This window comes from Glycine max, chromosome 3 (assembly GCF_000004515.6).
Source record: "Glycine max cultivar Williams 82 chromosome 3, Glycine_max_v4.0, whole genome shotgun sequence".
Lineage (NCBI taxonomy): Eukaryota > Viridiplantae > Streptophyta > Magnoliopsida > Fabales > Fabaceae > Glycine > Glycine max.
In genome coordinates this window covers 43,053,940-43,075,874 of record NC_016090.4, presented here as the reverse complement: position 1 = coordinate 43,075,874, position 21,935 = coordinate 43,053,940, and the positions used below count along the sequence as shown (strand labels likewise).

Genomic DNA, 21,935 nt, shown 5'->3' with positions numbered 1-21,935 from the left:
TAAACAATAAACTATTCAAGTAGCTCATCATTTCTTACCCCCATGAGTATCTTTGGAGTTCTTTGTTCAACAATAAACAAGATTCATGATGATTTTGAACATATCTCTTATGCGATTACAATTAAGTGAAGTTTTCTTATTTTGTTTATTATTTCAAGTGTGGTTAATTCATCACTATTTGATTAGATTTTCCATGTTGTTAGTTTCAAATTTGTATAAATTTGGAATGCTATCAAATGTTTTTTGGAATACTAGATAAATATTAGTTTTATTTTAAAAAATAATCTTAACATAATAATTTAATAATAAAAAATATAAGGAACAAAAGAGTAATTAAATATTTATAATATAAAAAAGATTAAATTCTTCAACATGATAAAACCTCATAATAAAAAACTATAATATGTAAATGTTCACCGTAGCAAAATAATTATAACAACTCATGCACCAATAGAATCTAAAGCTTTGAGGATAGGCTATAATCAGAAATTCAGAATTAGAGGAAATTAGTCGCCGCATTACACTTCATGATAAATTAAGTCATTAGGATTGAATTAGGAATGAAGGGTTTGAATATTTTGTATAACTTCAAAATCTCATTACCACCATAGTACAATAAAAAATTACGTGACCAATTGGCAATTGTCCATTGACCCTCGCTCTGTTCATAAACTTTATATACGAGAATGAACAAGCCAATTTAATGCGATAAAATGGGTCATACACACGCAATAGTAACATTTATATAAACAAATTGCTTTTGAACAAAATAAGCCAGGTGGCCGTGAAGGGAAAAAGTATTGTGCTTACATAAAATATTTGTCGGTTCGAAATTTAAAAATAAAAAAGTAAAATGAACCTTAAATCATAGAGTCAGCTAGGCATGGAGAAAATGACAACATTATGAATTTTTAAGAACATTTATTTTTCCTTTTTCTGAAAAGATCTATGTTCATTGCTATTAAATCGCAGCCAACGATCGAGATCAGTGTTTGGCCTTTGGCTTCTTCACGATCATGACAGTGTAGTGAGCATGATGAGCTCAATAGTCACTTACACTACCTAAAACCGCCCTGCAAATAAAGGTGGTGTAAAAAACAAAGCTGAATTAAGATATTTTGAAGTGAAAGACCTGGCTTACATAAAACAACTAACAAAATAGCTATCATGGGAAAAAGTTGCCATGGATTGAAGTGACAATGACTGTAGATAACTGTTAAAGATGAGCCCAAAAACTACATGTGCTAACTACGGAAGAACTAACATAGAGAGTTAGAGACCATATCAAAAACAAAATTGTCAAGCTGGCTTATGCAGCAAAAAAACAAACAAAAAAAACAAAGGAGCAGATGGAGATACCAATAATTCCCATGGATTTAAGGTGTGCTAACACTAATATCTTACTCATGTTCTTGGCAATTTTAGTTAGGATGATGTTGGTTTATTTGAGAATGCTAGAACACAATTTAATATATCTTACCCCCGTTCACAAATTTTAGAAAAAAAATTGTCATACTCTCCTATATGACCTATATCATTAGAAAGCAACAGAAAAATAATCACTAGAATCAAAATGAGCCTGTACCTTTTTAAAGCCCCGTAACTATGACTACCCACAACCAACATTGAAGCATGATGCTTTTCCACGGCATCACAAAGAACATTTCTAGGATCACCTTCTAGCACTTCCACTGCTACGTCATTTACCTGTTTAAATTATCCATCAGATAATAATTGCACAGGTATAAACCACGCATACTATATAACGTTTCAACATAAAAAAATGTAAAATAATACAGCATCGTATCTTATCTGTATTGATTTTCTTAGAAGGATGGGTGCACTATTCGGTACCTTTTTAAATATATCCCCAAAAGGACAAGCTTACATGGAATCTATAACGTATATTAATGCACCTCCCGTGGTGGCTTATTAGGCAATTGAAGCCATTAATTAAAATTAATCAACCATAAGATGCAAATTGGCCATGGCTTATGAACTGGGATGTGACGGATCCTGATAATGATATTAGCTTCTTTCTTTAAACGAAGACAAAAGCTATTAGAGGTACTACTCTGCAGCTCTGAGAAATGAGAATGATGCATCATTAAGTTGAGGTCACGTTCAAACTATTAAAATTGGAACAGCATAGTACTGAACTACTGATACATCTTGTTGACACCATAGAGTAAGATCCAAACATGTCCCACGTGGAGCACAACGAAGATTGTTAGCGTGGGTCCAGAACCAGAGGATATGCTATGCCGTCTCACAAGTCACACGTCACAGAATTAATAAACGCAAAACAAACCAGACAGGCATTATGCAATCGACAAAAAAATACCCTTCCCTTTTTCTTTTCTATAAGAAATTTCATACTTTCCCCCCTTAATTCCTTCCAAATTCCAATTCCATGGGAAGCATACCACAGAAGGAGTCCGGTAAGAAAAGGGTTAATTACTTTCAAATTCTTAATTAAACAATATTTTTTATTTTTTAATTGAGGAACAAAGGAGAAATTATTAGATGGTTCATGGACAATCACATCATTCATGATTTCAAATAATAATTATTAAATTATTTATGTGTCACATAATTTGATTATTGATTGAGACGGTAAATCATATGATGGTTGATAATATCAAACAACAGATTTGTCTTTTATTGTCTCTTTTTATGTTGTTCTTGTGTTGTCCCATCAAAATAACCCTGTATAAGAACTGTGTTAATATTTAATGATAATATTTAATTTTAAAAATCATGAAAGTTATATAATTTTAAAGGGGCAACACATTGACAACAACTGAGAAGTCAAATACATTAAATAACAATGAGATAAAAAATCAAAAGAGGTGATTCCAATGATCTTTGCTAAAAAAAATATTGTTGATCTACCATATTATAGTCTTGTATTTTTTTCCTAGCCTTTTTTAAAAATAAATTAGCACAAACATATCAAAACTATCCGATTGAATATGATAACTACCAAGCGAGCAGGTAGTATAAGAGTATCCACTGCTACAAAAAACACTTTATTTGACATTTTCCTTGATGATTTTCAATTATTTTTTAATTTATCATCGTAAAAAGTTAACATTTTCAAATGATGATTTTTAAATTGTCTTAGAATGTTAATTTCTATATTGTTTTTTTATAAACCATTTTAGAATATTAGACTTTTTGTTTAAATAATGTTAAAAAAAAACGTCAAAATTTAAAGATGGTTTTTTAGAAAATTATCTTAAAAGATAGACATTTTAAGATGGTTTTTAGAACACTGTCAAAGAATGTGTACATTCTAAAAAAAATTATAAAAATTATCTTAAAAAGTAAATACTTTTAAAAACATTTTTTTAGAAATCGATGCTATTTTTTTTACTGTTTATTTTGTTTTATAGTTAAAACTCTCACATTTTTTCTTTCCATGCAAATTTGAAATCTTATCCATGTGATCTCCCTATTTGATGTTTAACCTTGCAATGTGTTAGAAATCATTGAATTTTAACCTTTATATTTGAATTGTTTAAATGATATGGACTTTAGAATTCACATTTCTTAATAATAAATCAATGAATTTCCATTCAGGTTTCAAATATTGTCCATGTAATCTCCCTATTTGAAGTTTTACCTTGTGGTTGCTAATCTAATTATTTCAATTTGCCTCTGACATATTGAACTCAACCGAGTATTTATTGCTATAAAAAGCTGGACAAATACCTAGTGGAATACACCTTCAACGCTGTCTAAATGTAATGTAAAATTGATAGTTATATTGAAGACATGAATTATCCATTAATATTTCAATTTAAACAAGTTCATTTATAAGGTAAATTTTTCTGAGGACTATAAAACAAAGTCTAATGAACCACAAATTGGAGATGGTATACTAATATATATCTGCAAAACAAAAAATAACTTGAAGTGAGCCAACATTGGTAGAGCTAGTGTAAGGTTCCACTTCTTGTAAGAGAACAACAAATGACTGATCTAGTTATATGACATAAACAATATTATTTTGGTACATCCGAATTCTAATGATATATTGCACATTAAACTTACACAGCAAACTTGTTGCAAACACATGATCATGCAAACAAGATGAATGTTGCACTTATTCTGCACATATTATCAATAACTAAACCTCATCTTTCCAATAGAAAAATAAATTAGTCTACAAGTAAATCGTACACTTGAGAATGAAAATTTATAATTAATCAAATTAAAAGCATGATAAAGTAGGCAAACAGGCATATAAATTCATGTTCATCACATGCATAATATAGAACATTGTTAGTTTTTATTTTTGACATACCAAAACATCTCGTTGCTCAAATTGAGCCCCAATAGTATTTAGCAAGTTATCCCGGTGCAGTAGTCCAACATCTATAGTGGTCTTCGATTCTAAAGGTCTTCCAGAAAATCATTATGCTATAAAGATGAAGGTCTTCCCCAATAGTATTTAGCAAGTTATCCCGATGCAGTAGCTCAAATTGAATTTTTTAAAACTGTTTAGAGAATCAGAGATAAGTCCAAAAAATTGTAACTTCACACAAACATATAAAGATGAAGGTTCTTCTGAATAAAACATCCACAAAAAATAACTTAGCTAGATAAATGTTGTTGTTTCACATGAAAAGGAAAGATTATGCTATCCACTAGCAACTATAACAATTCATTTTATTATTCAATAATATCTTTCACCATTAAGAAAATCATTTAAGATCGAGCACAAAGAGTGGTCCAACTACAAAGGAAGAATATGTAAGTTACACCATCAATCAATCTTAAACAGCTTTGACTAATCTGTGCTTTCAAATAGCATGTACTTAGTACTCACAGTAAGCGAGTATGGTTAAGGAAGACATATTTGAGGAAATATTTCTTAATTACCTCTTTGGCTATTGTTCATGCACTCACTCTATGCCCTATGGTTACAGGAGACATCTAAGAATCTTGGCTTTTTCTTTTTCACCAGCATAGAAGACCACAAAAACTTTTTTCTCAGTCTGCAGGTGAACATCTGTAAATCATCATAGAATAGAATATAAAACAGAAAAATTTGTCAACAAGCAGAAATTTATTTCAACCAAAAATGAAGAATCTCATTTATTATATGTTCACTAGCAACCATGGATTTATAGGTACAGCAGAGACCAATATTAGAAGCATAATACAAAGCAAGTAGCCAATCTTGTTATAAAAATAGAAGACTACAAAGCTTATCACTCAATAATCACCTCCATTTTTTTAATTTGCTAATCCCACCAAGACCAACACACAGGTGCAATATTATGTATTAACATAACAGTCAAATAAAGTTAGAAAACCCAAGATACAATACAATTAAAGAGATTGATCTCTTATTCACGTTTCAAATGAAAAATCACTATTAATGAGACGAATCTGTCAATACATCTTTTTTTGTGGGCATGGCTAGCTGTGATATGTGAGTGGACAATAATATAACATTGACAAGAATCAATAGCCAACAAACTCCCTTTTATGTAATGATGCACAATAGCACCCATTGCTCGTACAAACACTAAAAAGTCAAAATGAATGCGTCTAGACTTGCATGCATCGACCCAAGACTATCAACTATAATGAAAGCAACAATATAAGAACTTTAACAATCACCCGCTGCTTACAACAGTATAACTCATTGTTTTATATCATACATTCTCTGTAGATTGGGGGAGGGGGCATTCACCTTTTCTCTAGAAACAGGGTCTGTGACGGGATCCTCAACAGTCGCCTGCCTCAAAAATACATTTCCTCTAGTAGCACAAAATAAAATTCTATCAAATACCATGGACTTTTCCCTGGGAACAAGACCTGCTAAAAACCCCAACTTAACTTGCTTTGATGAATCAACAGACAATTCCTTCACAACAAAACAAACAGCAGGGACCAATTCATTAAAAGGTTATTGTCAACAGTATAAAATAATATTAGCTATGAGCAGGTAAGAAGCTTACTTGGTCCTGTAATAAAGGTGTTTCTATAGATTCCCCACTCAGGTGGCATAATTCATGTTCTCTCTGCTGCTCTAAGTCTCGGCTTTGAGCTGAGTGGAAAAACTCACCAGCTTGAAAAACGACAATAATTATTTAGTCATTGGCCAATAATATCTTTTGATTTATACATCTAAAATTTCAATCCTACAAAATAACAAGAATACATCATAGATAAAAAAAACAAATATACCTCTCATTTACTGATTTAGCTAAATTGCATTATACAAATCGTAGCCTGTATCTCTCTTTAACTTGTAGAAATACATGTCTTGGCACATTTTTGTGTTATATCAAGCACAACCTATTTTCAGACAACCACATGTTAGGATAGGAGATGGGGGAATAGTAGTTAGGTCGTTAGAGAGGATATCAATTAGATTGGTAGGGAGAAATATGGATGAAGGGATCAATTAGGAGAAATAGTATGTGTGAAAAAGGGCACCCTTTGTGAAATGGGGACCCATGGAGGAAAATTCTTTCTTTTATTCTCAGTTGTTCAATAAAACTGTTAATTCTATCCTTTCCTCATTTTTCTTTCCTTAAACACCATGCAATTATTACTTATTCTAAATTTATCCTTAATGCATCCATTGAACAAGGGAGTGGAATAATATAAGTCAAGAAGCCCGCAACGCAAGCATATGAAAATAAATTGAGTTTGACTTAGGATTGCACATATTTGATTTTAATTAAGTTCCACAAAATAGCTTATACCTAAGTCTTGTAAGGAGTATTTTAATCATATTCCTAACCAACATGGGATATCTTATTGTTAACACACACCCTTCACACTCATAGGTTCTAATACTATACTAAAAATGGACTGGACCAAAGTCAACTCCAAAAGCTAGTTCGAGAGGAGAAGATTGTTCAATTCTTATAAGAGTATTTTGACCATATTCCTAGCTAATGTGGGACATCTTAACAAATAAATATTTTCTCTTTTTATTTTTCCAATATAATTTAGGAAAAGTCATTAATTTACCCTTTTCTAGTTATTTTCATAATTATACACCATGAAAGGGCATAGTAATCCTTATAGCCACGGTACCTTCTACAGAACAAGCTTATACTACACAAGCTCGTCGTATGACCGTTGCAACTTTTCACCATTTGCATTCATCTCAGTTAACTCTAACTCAATTTCTGTAAGTTTTACCTATTACAAGACATACCAGATGTCAAATTATAAAATAAAATAAAGTAGAAAGTGGAAACCAACTTTGTCCACAAGCATGCTCACTTACCTCAATTTCATCAATGTTCACATCAATTGGTGTTGTGGAATATTTTGGTGAAACACCAGCTTTCAACATTTGCTCCTTGAAAAAACGCAATCTACGAGCCATCTCTCCACATCTTATTATCTTCACAAGGACTAATATGAATCCCCAAACAAATTTAAAAACATAATATCAATACTTTTGTTTATGATAAAAACAAAATAAAATATTGAAACAAAAAAGAAAATACAATGAGTTTGGAGGACAACAAATCCCTCTTGATGTAAGAGCAAAATCACAAAACCACAGAGAGAAAAAGAAAACATCAATTGAGAAGAACTGTCCAATCCATTTGTAAATCTGTGGGGGAAACCTCCTTAAAAAGACCCTCGTACTTATACCCCAAAAGCTAAATTCCAAAGATAAAGTAATGTGCAAGAAATAACAACTCCAAAGGAGAACTCTAAAAATGATCCACTATTCAAGAACTCTCCACTCCCCCCCCCACCCACCCACCCACCCACCCTTCTCTGCTAACTTGGCCAATGATCAAGTGCTTGCCTCACAAACTTCTTCCTTTCATGACATAGTTGCAGTGCCTTATCATCCTCCATTTTGGAGCTTGAGGCCCCCATTGTCCCAAATCTAGCTCAAATTGACTTCCAAACATCAAATACCATATAAAAAATTTCCATCAGCTCAAAACATCATACAAAATTTTCTCTACACTAACACACACCCACACTAACATTGTATCTTATAACATAGGTTAATTTGGAATTAAGGTAGTAGGAGAAAACCAGCTCCCAGGTGAATGAGGTAAAAAGGAAAAAAACAAAGTAACAGAAGCATAAAGCAAATAATATAGCATCACCTTGCCCTCCTAGTCTCATTCCAAGGTCATAGTTTGAGAACATCCGAAACTCATTTCCAAGTTTGCTGGAGTGTTGGGGACTAAAACCACAAGGATGCAAGCCCAAGATCTCTGCTGCTTTTTCTTTCTGCACTTCACCTACAAGTAATTGTAATACAACGATTAGAACACCCAATCTAGGATACAGTTTTATTTCTTGGAAATTCTTTAAACTGATTATCTCGTCATAAACAATTAGAAGACACTGATTTACAGAGTAAAATCTCAGCAATTAATTCTCACCAAGTAAGGAGGATCAGCAACTACAACTTTGTAGGAATGCTTCAATTCTGATGGAATATCCTTAAGGTGATTGTAGTCATAAAATGTGTACTCACTTCCATATTGCCCAAAACGTTTGTCATACTCTAGAAGTTGCGCAAACACATTAGGATCCCTTTTCTGAATATTGAAGAAAGGAAAAAGAGAATGTTACTAATACTGTAATACAACAAAAACAAATAGAAAGGATTTTAATATTCACACATTGTCACAATAAAGATTTTTACATTGTCAACTAATTAGAAATTAGAAATCACCCTAAATAATATAAGTAATCATTGTTGCCTTAGCCACACACAACGCAGTCAAAGGGGCCATGGATTCAACTATAGTACCCACATGGAAGGAAAAGAAACACTTCACAGAGAGCTTTGACGGAGAGAGTTGAGAGAGGAACTGTGACGGTGTAGCTTCGCAAAAGTTCATGAGACAGAGGGCACAGTGAAAGCTTGAGTGAGAGAGGGCGCAGAGGTTCGAGGGTCTCGACAACGACGAATGGAAGGAGAGAAGAAGGCGCGAGTGAAAGGAGAGGGTTAGTGTGGGAGAGAGCTGCATGAGAAATGAGAGAACAATGAGCCACGAGAATGATAATAGATGGTTTTGTAAAATCGTTTTTTTACTCATCATTTAACTATGACGATTTTCAAAAATCCATCATTGTTCTCACTCTTCAACAATTTTTGAATGATCATTCTTAAACTTATGATTCCAAGATAATTCAAAAATCATTTTCGTTGTCAAATCCCCTTAATTCGTATTGTTTTTAACGAGAATTTCTGACAATTATCGTTGTTGGCACATGTAAAAAACACTTTTTTAATAGTGATCGAAAGTAATTTTCTTTATGTATACGTAATAGGTTAAGGATTAAAATTAGTATTAATATGTTTATTAATCATCTTTTTTTGTTTTTATTTTTTGATATATTAAATGTTATACTACTTTTTCTTTTTATAATTATTTAACACATCCGAAGAACACATACTAACAAAATACATTAATTAAATAATGGATTATTATTTTCTGTCTACTCTCCGATGTTAACCTTTTCTATGATATCCAAGCAAGTGGCATGCTGCAATACATTATTCATACAAATATTTATGTGCATGAATAAGGTTGAAAAACATGCAAACTTTGGAAATAGAAACCGATAGCATGAAATTAAATAGCACATACGGATTTCTTCTTGCATAGTTCTTTAGCATATTAAGTGACTTTTGCAGCTGTTCTTTTCAAATTGGCCTCGACAACAGGCAACACCTCAGCGGCTCCTGCATGCAAAACATCATCGTATTTAATTACGAAATATATCAACACCATGAACATTCAACAAGAAAAATGGAAAAAAACGGACAATGAAGAGTTAGTTACCAGGGCCAACAAAACCGACAGTAGAGGTAACAGAAGGCCTTGCATAAACAAGAAAAAGCTTGAAGTTAGGAATATTTGCAGGGGCTAGCAAGTGATCCAGAGTCCATTGGAGAGCGTAAGTGCTGAAATCACTGTCGTCGATTTCAACCACCAACACTTGCTTTGCCTTTGGCAAACTCGTTGCCATGGATTTCCAGTTGCAACGTACCTCTAAGATTCTTTGCCTGTGTCCTCGATCACTGTTTGTGTTAATTAATGAGGCGAGTTACTTGGGTGCTACGCTAACTAACTTTACTACCATGTGGCGTTTTGCGCTGGCTACTAGGTGTTGGAGTTTATTCGCATTCGAAGGAAGCGTCGGATAGAAGCTACAACTACTGCAGGAGCATTTGCATCGGGTTCGTGGATCAAACAGCATCGTACTATTCGGGATTCTGTTCTAGACTTTACTAGGTGGAAACTGGACAGTGGATTCTGGACCGCTTATAACTGTCACCAACCACGTAAGTTATTTTCTTCTTTTTTTGTGCCGAATGGGTCATAAACCTATTATTAACCATGATTTATGCGAAGCTCTGGTTGTTTCCAGTTGACATAGCTCTCTTTTTTTGTCGAAGAAAGAAGAAAGATGCATCTTGGGGAGGAAAGAAAAAAAAAAAAAAAGAGGGTAAATTGTAGAGAAAGTCTGTTATATCTGTTGATATGAACCTACATACACTTGGTATATCCGTATATGCCTTAGTTTCTTCCGGGCTTAGAGGCTATTTGTGATCAAATTTAATATTATAAAATAAAAATAAAGAAAGGAATCGTCTGGACTTTCAGGTTCCTGACATATCAATGAAATAAACAGATTTATCAATAGTACCATAAGGTGAATTCCTCTTGAATGTTTATGTAAAATATTTTATTTTAACGTAAATATAAAATTAAACTCTTTATAATATAGGAGAATATTTATATTCTCGTTAGGTAAAAATCATTGTTTCTTTGTTTCTTGTTCAATTATAAAAGAAATGATACCATCTAAAGATATGGTATGCTTCTATCTAGTGAAATAACAAAAATGACAAGAAAAAACAAAGCTTGTACAAGTTTTTGTTTTTATTTTTTATGTGTGTGTTGCATAATAGTAGCAACAGAGTTTGAACCTATAATTTCATGTAAATTTCACAAATCCTTCATTAGCCACCTCTAATGGGTAACTGTTCAAGTTTAAACCAATGCAATGAAAAAAAAAACGTTTTGCAGGTTAAATAAATTCGGCTTGGTTTAGGCTCTTATTAACAGTTTAATTCCCCCACACTTTCATATTTAGTGATCATACAGTAGCCCAAGCAAGGCGATCAATTGGACCAAGGACGTGTCTTTTAAAACAAATCACTCCACCTCTGAAAAAAAACGCCAAAGCCCATCTTTTATTATATTCAAATTTGGGTTGTTGATTCTTGCACTTCGAATGCATTATTTTCTTAAAAAGACATCTAGAATTCTAGATAAAGAAAAATGAATAGTGCTGTATTTTTCTACAAATCTTCCAATTATACCTACAAATAAAATATTAAACGAAAAACTAAATATTATTTATTATAAATATAAAATGCATTTAATATTTACTATACAAAATTATTCAAAATAAAAAACACTTGTACATGTCATTTTCTTTTAAGTTTCAGCATATCTCTCAATCTTAAGTTTTTTTATTTATTTTTTTTATTTTTCAATTCTATCTATATTACATTGTCAATTTGGTCACCTGAATCACTATGGACGTTGTATTCGATCTTCTTATGTAGTTCTAACTAATGGCATTAAAATAACATTATTTTCTCAAATTGGAATTTAACTATTTCTCTGATATAAATTATTAGACGTGTAGAAGCACGAAGAAACGACAAACGCAATTAATTAATGCTAAGGGACGATTTAAATACAAAACCGAGCAAACGAATGACTTATATTTGACTGATAAAAGATTGTCACTTTCCCAAAGTGGGTTGTTGTTGACATGTAATTATATAATATGAAATCAACGTGGATTTGATATAAGTAATAATAATAATAATTTATATTTTTAATCAAGTAATTTAGATTTAAATATTCTAGTTTTAGATATAAAATACGTGTTTATCATTTTGTGTATATCTATAATTTTTAATAAAAAATAATTACTGTTTTCCGTTAACATTATTATTTCGTATTAATATGATGATAAAAAAAATAACATAAGAAGGATAACATCAACTGTTTCTGTGATGGTCATGGTCTGTATTCTTTAGTGTTACCTATGTCAAGAGTCACATTCTTACTCTGGTTCTACCTTAGCTTTAGTCCATTACTAATGGCGAGAAAATTACACTCTATCCGGCACACTATTAGTGCATCTAAGCTTGTTTATAGGCTGATTTAATATATGATATGGATAATGGAATAATGCTCGACAATTATTAGTGATCCTTCCACTTGCTGTCCCTAATCGTCAAAAAGAATGATTTATTGTCCATTTTGGCTTCTGAGTAAAGTACCACGGCCATCCGTTTAAAGGATCATAAGAATATGAGTTTACTGGATGTAAAGTGTGAGGCTGAGGCGTATAATATATAATATAGATAGATCAGTGTCGGTAATAAAGTCGTAAAGATACAAAATTTGGTAAAAGAAACCTAATATGCCATTTTCATCATCAATAGATTATAGATATGATCTAGATAAGTTCAATTTAAAACCACTGTCAAGATTTTTCTGTGTGCGGTGTACACGAGCGTAAAGTGAATTTGAGTGCGAACACACACTTTGGTAGTAATTAACAAAGCACTGACAACTTGATTATATTATATTGATCGACTTCCTTTCCCTGTCATTCATGGTGGTTAATATCCCTTTAGCATTTCCTAAAGTACAACAGAGAAAAAAAAAGTACAACAAAGAAAATAGGTAAAAAAAATTATAAAAAAACAAAGATGTTGGTTATGGAAACAAAACTTTCAAGTTGTATATTTAAATTTAGCTAGAGATTTCAGAGGGAAGATCATTTCAATCCTTGATCACATGGACCACATGTGATTTATTTCTGTATAAACTCTACATGATTTTAGAGAAAGTCCTCTTCATTTATTAGGGACAATAAATGATACTCTCAATAAGTATATTATCTTCATTTCATTTTTAAACTAAAAGTGATAGAAAGAAAAGGAATCCTTATATTATCATACAAGACATCAGTAACATACTGACCTTATCATGCAGAAATCTATCTAAAGGATTAACGTATTGGTCTAAACTACAAATAATTTCACGGTTCTACCTCGTTGTACGTAACTAATCACCTGGCTCTAGAGTATTAAGAGATTTCTCTGGGAAGAATTTCCCATCAAGTGAGGAAAGTGACATTAAGGTATTTAAATTCATTCCCAAGAGAAAGGAAAAAGTTTGTATTGGATCTTTAATCATTTATGTCTTCTCATATTAGCTTATAGTGATGGAAAAATTTAAGAAAATCTTTCTCCTATGATTTCATGATAGTCATTCATTTATTTTCCAAAAAATACATTAACGAAAGAAATAGATAAAATATTTTTCTACTGACATAATATAAATAGTTAATAAAAACATATGATCAACGATTTCATCTCTGAACTTTTGCATGTGAAAAAACATATATTTAAACAAATTAACTCTTTAAATACATCTCAATAAATTTTGATTTTAGATAAAGATATACTTTTTTTTTTATAAAAAAAAGAAAGAGAAAATCTTTCTCCCATAGTTTCAAGGTAGATACTAAGTCTATATTTGATAAGATATTTTAGTTAATTTTTAAATTTTTTTACTAGTTAAAAACTTAGTTGATTGTTTAGTAAATAATATCTTTTAATAATTTTTAGCATATTTTGAAATACTATTTAAGTAACATTTTTTAAACGTTAATTTCTTCTTTTTAATTTTTTATATTGTTTTTCACTTTTATCTTTGATATATTTAATCATTTTTCATGTTATCTTTTTTAAATAAATCATAATTTTATTATTTTTCTGTTATTTTAAACTTTTTAATTACTTCAATAATTAATTTTATATTTTATCAAATATTTTTAATTTATTTAATGAGCTAATTTTTCAATTTTCATGTAGCCACTAACTTTTCAACTTCCAATTAATTTTCTAATTTTTAGTTAGTTTGTAAAACAGTATAAATTGTAAACGGAGCTAGCTGTTAATGCTGTGATAGAAATAAAGTTTGTAGCATGCTTTTTTGCTTGTGAAGTGTGAAAATGCAACCGTTAAAACGGATAGTATATGAATATATATGACATTCATGGCAAAGTTGACAACTATCACAAAAGATTAACAGGAGATGAGGGGGAAGGGGACCACTTTGTTTCGTGGACGCAACGTAAACCTGTTCACTTCACTGTCACACCAAAAGTGTAACGTACCAGAGCCTTTGAACATGGCGGCACTGCGTATATTTGGGGGTGGAGCGTTGCTTGTGGAAAGAGTACATTTTATTTTAAGATTTCTCATAAACATTTTATTGCAGTTTTTAATCTCTACTTAATAATCTTGAAAGATATATAAAAAAGAATAGAGGGAGTAATACATCAAAATGTATGGTTAGTTTTTAATGTTTTCGAAATTAATTTTGATACATTGATTTTTTATTTCACTTTTGTATCAAGAATAAATAATTTTTCTCATTAAAGTTTTTAGAATATACTTTATTTTAAAATGATTAAATTTTATTATTTAAATAAAATTAACTTACCTAATGTTACTTTTAAAATATTTTTAACAAAAATTAAATTTAAATATTAATTTTCTTAAAATCAATCCTTTTACCATTAATTTAAAAATATCATGTTAAATTATAAAAAATTATACTGTATGTTTTTTGGATAAACATTCTATTATGCTTTTGTAAATTTGCTTTTGCAAATGAGTGTGACTATATGTAGGCCCATAATCACCTACACATCAAGAACATATTTCTATTCATGTGGCATCGCCGCTGCTTTCTTTACACGTCGCAAAATACTTGATTTATCGTTTCCGAATTCCAAAATCTCGTTCAAACGTACTTATAAGTTTGGCACTTTTTTTTTCGATAACTTATAACACTAAACAACATCAAGGTATTCACAAAAAAAATTTAAAAATCAAGGCATTACACAAATATAGCCGGTTAATAAATAAGTTATGAAGAAGATTCTTTTTCAAATTCTGAACCTATGACTTTTAGGATTATTCAGTGATCATAACACTAAATAAGAAATTGTTTGATAGTTTAGACAAGATAAGTAGTATAATTAATTATAAGCGAAAATATTTACTTATAAGTAACTCAAATAAAATATAATAAAAACATAGCAAGTTCTTATTTTATATAGTGTTCAATGCGAATTAGATAAACCCCTTAGATAATATTTTATGTTTTGAGTTCATCAAATTAGAGATATTTAATTGAATTAATTTAGTTCAGCTTTTTAAAGTTTTTCATCCAATCCGAGTTAAACAATTTGATTAAAAATTTAAAATTGAATTGATTGTTTTTTTTAGGTGTCTTTCTTTTCGGAAACAATTATATTCGAAGTACGATCCAACATTAAACATAAACTGATAGAGATTCAAGTCTTCATTTATCATGTACTGAGAGATTAGTGTCCTTCACTAGACCCAAATCTGCTGGTGAAAAATATGGTTCAAAGCATGAATTAGGTAAAAAAAAAACAATTTTTATATTCACTTACGGTCTAATTCATATGTATTATTAGTTTTCATTAATTTATTTAGCCAAATTATCTAATTATTTTTGGGGAATTTGATAGTTTTAAAGAAAAATGGAATGGAATATATAAGGCAATTAGACATTACTTTAAGCTATTATTCCATAATAATATAGCGCCATGAGGGAAGTAAATTATGATCATACCTTTTCTGGGGCCTCTGCCCCTCCTTTGACACCAAAAATGTTTTGTTGGGAATAAATCATTGGTACTGTGAACTTCTTATATTACTTTTGTTCTCATTAATTTTTATTAACAACAAAAGTTATGAGTTTAGATATCATGTTAAGTTCAGTTATTTGTTCTCATATTGAGTTTGTAACTTTTGTAGCTTCTTGGTCAAGTAAGCGTTAATTGATGGGTATAATAACAATAACTTAAATAATATAGATCGTCTTATATTATCACGTTGATTATTTGAATTATTATAAATAAATGATTATATGATTTTTAAAATAATTTTATAAAATCAACATATTTATCTATATAATAATTTATAAAAAAAATTATAATTAAATAGTAATATAAAATTATTTTACATGATCAATCAATTTCTCATAAAACATATTTAAGTATTTTTTTAAAATAAATATAAATATAAATTTTTGAAGCTAAACTGTTTTTAAGATAATTATACATCAGTTAAAAAAAAAAGAAGATAATTACAACTCGTATACATTTGCAAGGGCCAAGGATATCATCCAGGCCTTTATTTATGCATGAACTTGATGAGGAGAGCAAGATCCGATATTTTGACTAATTCGCCGAGATAGAGTCGGAAGGTGTCATTTTCTAAAGATTATTATTGGCACACGTTAAAGTGTTAAACTGTTGGTGTTGGCATACGGAAACGGAGGAATGCAAGTATTCAGAATCGGATATAAGGAAAAAGTTTCGATCCTACACCTTAAACCGAAATCACATTTTTTATTCTTTCTTTCTCAGACTCCTTCACTCTCTGTGTTGCCGTTTCTGTTTCTTGGGCAATTCATCCTAGGGAAAACATGAAGTTCTGCAAAAAATACCAGGAGTACATGCAAGGCCAGGAGAAGAAGCTTCCGGGCGTAGGATTCAAGAAGCTCAAAAAGATATTGAAGAAGTGCAGGAGAAACTCTTCATCCCAGAAACCCCTTCATGCATCCCTTGCCGCCAAAACCTGCCCCGACCATTGCCCAGGTAATCAAAATCTTTTTTTTTTTTCTCTCTTTTTTTCTTTTCAAAGTTTTAATTTTGACCCTTTACAGAGTGCAATCAATCAACATGAGATAGAATAGAATGATGGAGGGAGAAAAAGCCTCTTCTCTCTATTTGCCTGCTATGATGGCAGGCATGATATGTTATATATATATATATATATATATATATATATATATATATATACCAATTCCAAAGCATTTTTTTTATGTGCAAGGAGACTTTTTTCTTATTGTTATTCAGAGAAGTGTTTCAACTTTTATCATTTGATGCATGTGTGTTGTAATTATTCAGTGTGCGATGGGACCTTCTTCCCTTCCCTTCTCAATGAAATGTCAGATATAGTGGGGTGCTTTAATCAGCGTGCTCAGAAATTGTTGGAGCTACATCTCGCTTCTGGGGTCAGAAAGTACTTCTTGTGGATCAAAGGCAAATTACAAGGGAACCATACGGCTCTGATTCAAGAAGGCAAAGATCTTGTTACTTATGCACTCATAAATGCCATTGCAATTCGAAAAATACTGAAAAAATACGATAAGGTATGATTATCTTTTATGCTTCTCAGATGAATTTTACAAAGGACAAAACTTATACATGGTTTGTTAGATATGCTTTTGGTATTCTGGTGTTGTTCTCCTATCAGAATTGGAGATTTATGCCATATAAAAAGGAAATAAAGGTTCAAAGGAAAACTCTAATACCTAAAATCATGTAATCTAAGTTTTGTGTTTTTAAAAATCCTTCTTTAATTTGGTAGGTGTGCTAATAGTAATTAGTAATTAGTCAATTTTGGTGAAATTCACGAGGAGTATTTTTTGTATGTTCTTATTTCTACTACTGTCACTGCAGATTCATTATTCCAAGCAAGGGCAATTGTTCAAGTCGCAGATCCAGAGTATGCACAAGGAGATTCTTCAAAGTCCCTGGCTTTGTGAGCTTATGGCCTTCCATATCAATTTAAGGGAAACTAAGGTCAAGTCAAGGAAGGCACATGCTTTGTTCGATGGATGTTCTCTCACATTCAAGGATGGGAAACCGGCACTTACTTGTGAGCTCTTTGATTCTATCAAAGTTGACATTGACTTGACTTGTTCTATATGCTTGGTAAGTTTCTCAATATCGGTAATTGGAATGGATGAATTTGCCTCAATTTTAGTGTGTTATTCATTGTCTATTTGAATATTATTATATTACTGTTGTACGAATGCAAGCAGGGTCTAGTCTACTTAAAGATTATACACATGAATTTTAAATTGAAGTCAACTTCTGTTCTTACCAAAACAATGAATGCTTATTCATAATAAACTGTTTTATTTGTATATGGTTTCATTTATCTCATAAATATCAGTGATTTTCACTTTTCGAAAACAAAGCATTCAACTTAAATAAAAAAGATGGAGTAAATCGACAATATCACCTTAGATTTCGAAAAGTAAAACAATATGTTTCCTATGGGATTTGGAAAAGCATTTTCCTAGATTGTCCTTCACTTTGTTATCCATTGATATTGTTCATCTGGCTTCTCCGTGACAGGACACCGTGTTTGATCCAGTTTCTCTGACTTGCGGCCATATATTCTGCTATATTTGTGCATGCTCAGCTGCATCAGTATCTATTGTTAACGGACTTAAGTCTGCAGATCCTAAAATGAAGTGTCCTCTATGTCGTGAGGTAAGCTTCCAGAATCCTGATACATGACATTTTTATTGCACGCTCCCCTACAAGTTTATTATTGTAACAGGGTTTAAAACTTGGGGAAATTTCATGTTAATAAAAGGTGTGTATAAATCATATTAATAACTCACAATTCACCCTCTACTGGTCATTAGAGCTTCCCAATGGATGGTCACCAACCTGATATTAATATCTTGTACTCATAAGATCAGGATCACACTAAGCTTTATTTGCAGTTAGCTTTCGGATTATATTTTATGTGAAATTTGTTAGAGCTCAAGCATTAAAGCCGGTTTTACCATCTAATTTTTAGATCTTCCAAATAGACTATGCTCAAGTTTGTGCATTCCCTATTCCATTCTGGACCTTGGTTATTTAAATCCTGTGATGAGTGATAAATAGCTGTTTGTTAGGAAGCTATGTACACTTATTTTAGGCACATTAGTTCTGAACAACTATAGACTGTTAAGAATTGACTACAATATAATTTTCTTTTCGTGTTCTGGTTTTGAAGCAATTTTAAAATAATTCTACTATTGTTTATTGCAGGGAGCAGTTTATGAAGGTGCTGTGCACTTGGAAGAATTAAATATTCTGTTAAGCCGAAGGTATGATCCTATTTGTTTCATTATTACAGGGGCTTAAAACCAAGGGTGGTAAAAGAAGAGATAGATGTAATTAGAAAACTGTTTCATATGATCTTTTTTCACCTATATCCTTTGATATTAATAATTTCAATCGTTTTACAGCTGTCAGGAATACTGGGAGCAGAGGATTCAGACAGAAAGGGTGGAGAGGGTTAAGCAAATAAAGGAACACTGGGATTCACAGTGTAGGGCATTCGTGGGCGTCTAAGTACAGCATGCAATTTTCTTAGTTTCTTTTGTAGAGTTTAAGGTTTGTAGTTTTGGCTGAAATGTGAATATGCATCTGTTTAATAGTTTTTGTGTATATAATATTCTGAATAAGGCAAAGCCGCTTTTAAACTATTTGTAAGTTTTTTTGTGGGAATGTCGTTACTTCTTGCCTTACTTATAAAGTAAGGGATTCTAATTCTATTTCAGAAATGAGTATTATGGAGAGATCAGGCTAAACGGCTTAATCTGTAGTTGAAAATGGGTTTAGAAAGTTGATTCATCTTATTTTATGACAGATTGGTGGGCTGTCTCGGTTGAAAGTAATGTCCTTGGCTAAGAAATTGTCCATCTGACAGTTAGCTATGGTATGGCCTGCCTCCCCACACAGATCACAAATAGGGGGTGATGGAGCAGGCTACATGAGCTGTGTCTGAGCCTTCATCAGAGTCTCTATCTATTTGGCCATGACATCGAGCTTGCCGGGGCAGTGATGGCTGACTAGAGGCCCCGGTCTCCATTTGGTTCACTCCAACTAGAGCAGGGTATACGTTTAAGTCCGCACTCCAACTAAAACTTTGTCGAAGTCCATGACTGTGGGAGTTCTGAGAGCAATGCTGATGATGGTGCAGGCTGCAAAGTCCTGTCTAATGATCTTTTGAATTACACCATTGGTTTGAGAATCAACAGAAGCAGTTGCCTCATCCATAAACTAGAGCCGGCTTCACTTGAGTATAACCCTCCTAGACAAAGCAACTGTCTCTGCCCCCACACTCCAGTTCTCTCCATTATCTGCCACTGAAAAGTTCAAACAACATTCTCATTAGTAAAATTATGAAACTAAAGTAGCAGCTCAAAGAAATATGCTAAAACTCTCTACCTAAAGAGTCAAGTTTTTCAGGCTTGGCAGCAACAACCTCTTTTAATTGACACCGTTCCAAGCTCTATAGTAATGAAATGTTATTAGACTAATGGTTAAAAATATTCACCAGGCAAGTAAATAGATTTCAATTGGCACATTACTTACCTTCCTTATTTCTTCATCTATGTACTGTTCAATTGGATCAATGTTGCTTCTGACAGTTCCTTCAAAAAGGACGGGCTCCTGAGGAATGATACCGAATCGTGATCTAAGATCATGAAGCCCCAAAGCGGATATGACAATACCATCAATTATTATTTTTCCTCCTAAAGGTTCCACCAGCCTGAAGAAAACTTGAATTAAAGTTAACTTTGGACTCCCCCAGTTCGACCAACAACACCAACCTTTTCTCCTCCGCTAATGCTTAAAGTAATGCCTTTAAGAACCAGAGGAGTGTTTGGACGATATCTGACCTGTTCACCAGAAGCACAAATCACCATAACAGTATTTTTCAATGCAAACTAATAATGGAAAATTCAGCATTGGGAAATAATGCTAAGGATAGTAGTTTAAACCAATAGAAATCAATGAATTATTTTGCAAATGTTAGGTGGCTTTCGAATGTAAAATAATCAATTTGTTCATACTCGAGTTACCTGCAAGTCTTTGATATCTACATTGTCTTCAACTGGCCAATTTGAAGGAGGAAGATGATCCTTCATATTCCATGCTGGTTCAAATGAGATATTTGTGAACTGTTTTATCCTTTCAACTGACATCATTTTGTTTTCGATGAAACAACTCATGTAGACAGCCCAGAATAAGAGACCATTTAAGGACAACCCATAAGAAAGAGATAAACCAACATTTTCTACATCAAGCAGAAGAACATCCCAATCAGTTTATTATAAAATTTTGGTAATGACATAAATATCACTTGTTAACAAAATAAGTTACTCAACATTATCCAAGATAAAATATATACAACGCAAGACTGCATGCAACGTACTATGGTTTTTAACTAATTTCTATACAGACAATAAACACAATTGTAAGAACTGAGTAACTTTACGAAGCATTATTATAATGAGAAAGTGTTACTAATTTATAAACAGACAATATAAACCAAGTTTAAAATTCCTTTAAGAGTGTGTTTAAATAGAGAATTTCAACGGAGGAAAGTAATTTATTAGATAATTTAAATTTTTTTAATCTAAAATTCATTGGATGTTTTTTTATGAATAATTTAAAATTTTAAAACAGAATTTTAAACAATTAAAAATCTAGAATTTCAATTTCCTTCTAAAAAGTGAGAAATTAAAATTCTCTTCTTGATAGAAGAACCTTTCTCTCTTCATCCTTTATAACCTTCATGCTCTCTTCCACCTAAAAGTTATCGAAATCCCGTTTTCGAACTCGCGACTTTTTCCTCATGTTGATGATTCTCTTTTTCAAGAAACACGGTCTGAGCTCGCTAAGCATCAATCAGGTGTGGGCGTAGGAGAACACATAGAACTGTACCCGCTAGTCAAGGGAACAGTAGTCACTACCCATGTCGCTACCCATCACACGGCGGAGGTGCTCGTAGGCACGGAGGGCTTAGGTCATGTCTTGTGCCATTGATTGAATGGTTGGGTGTGGTAGTGTAAGCTACCATGTTCGGATTCTTCTGTGACCCTCTGCCGCATTAATATTCTTCTCTTTGAAAGCACATCAATCATATCTTTCCTTTTCTTTGTATTTATTTTCTTTCACCCTCA

The 21,935-nt window shown here is 31.9% G+C and overlaps 3 protein-coding genes and 1 pseudogene across 10 annotated transcripts; 1 reads left to right on the top strand and 3 right to left on the bottom strand.

Annotated features, from left to right (window-relative positions):
- Nucleotides 1-727: 727 nt before the first annotated feature.
- On the bottom strand, nt 728-10,561 carry LOC100788795 (universal stress protein PHOS32-like; annotated as a pseudogene).
- LOC102663147 (V-type proton ATPase subunit a3) lies at nt 3,364-8,984 on the bottom strand. Of its 7 annotated transcripts, XR_001387591.2 has the most exons (11): nt 8,775-8,983; nt 8,397-8,555; nt 8,115-8,252; nt 7,265-7,395; nt 7,069-7,176; nt 6,208-6,318; nt 5,979-6,088; nt 5,711-5,884; nt 4,891-5,020; nt 4,313-4,505; nt 3,368-3,897 (listed from the first exon to the last, which is right to left on the bottom strand). XR_001387591.2 is itself a non-coding variant. In XM_041014176.1 (5 exons), the coding sequence occupies exons 1-4, from the start codon at nt 6,212-6,214 to the stop codon at nt 4,919-4,921; spliced, it is 393 nt and encodes a 130-aa protein (XP_040870110.1). In that variant the 5' UTR covers nt 6,215-7,047; the 3' UTR covers nt 3,365-4,505; nt 4,891-4,918. The 7 variants fall into 7 exon arrangements, 1 of the variants encoding a protein (XP_040870110.1); XR_001387590.2 differs by having other exon boundaries at nt 3,366-4,505; nt 8,775-8,984; XR_005890804.1 differs by having other exon boundaries at nt 3,366-4,505; nt 8,771-8,983.
- A 5,738-nt stretch (nt 10,562-16,299) lies between the features above and the next one.
- Nucleotides 16,300-20,314, top strand: LOC100787904 (E3 ubiquitin-protein ligase BAH1). Of its 2 annotated transcripts, XM_003521516.5 has the most exons (7): nt 16,300-16,767; nt 17,080-17,324; nt 17,635-17,889; nt 18,319-18,456; nt 19,009-19,067; nt 19,209-19,356; nt 19,613-20,314. In XM_003521516.5, exons 1-6 carry the CDS (start codon nt 16,596-16,598, stop codon nt 19,312-19,314), a joined length of 975 nt encoding a protein of 324 aa, XP_003521564.1. In that variant the 5' UTR covers nt 16,300-16,595; the 3' UTR covers nt 19,315-19,356; nt 19,613-20,314. The 2 variants fall into 2 exon arrangements, with proteins under 2 accessions (XP_003521564.1, XP_014629434.1); XM_014773948.3 differs by lacking the exon at nt 19,613-20,314 and having other exon boundaries at nt 19,209-19,541.
- LOC106798270 (ABC transporter C family member 4) lies at nt 20,038-20,954 on the bottom strand. The gene is made up of 5 exons (XM_014774261.1): nt 20,832-20,954; nt 20,580-20,648; nt 20,341-20,418; nt 20,194-20,257; nt 20,038-20,111 (listed from the first exon to the last, which is right to left on the bottom strand). Exons 1-5 carry the CDS (start codon nt 20,952-20,954, stop codon nt 20,038-20,040), a joined length of 408 nt encoding a protein of 135 aa, XP_014629747.1.
- Between the last annotated feature and the right edge of the window lie 981 nt (nt 20,955-21,935).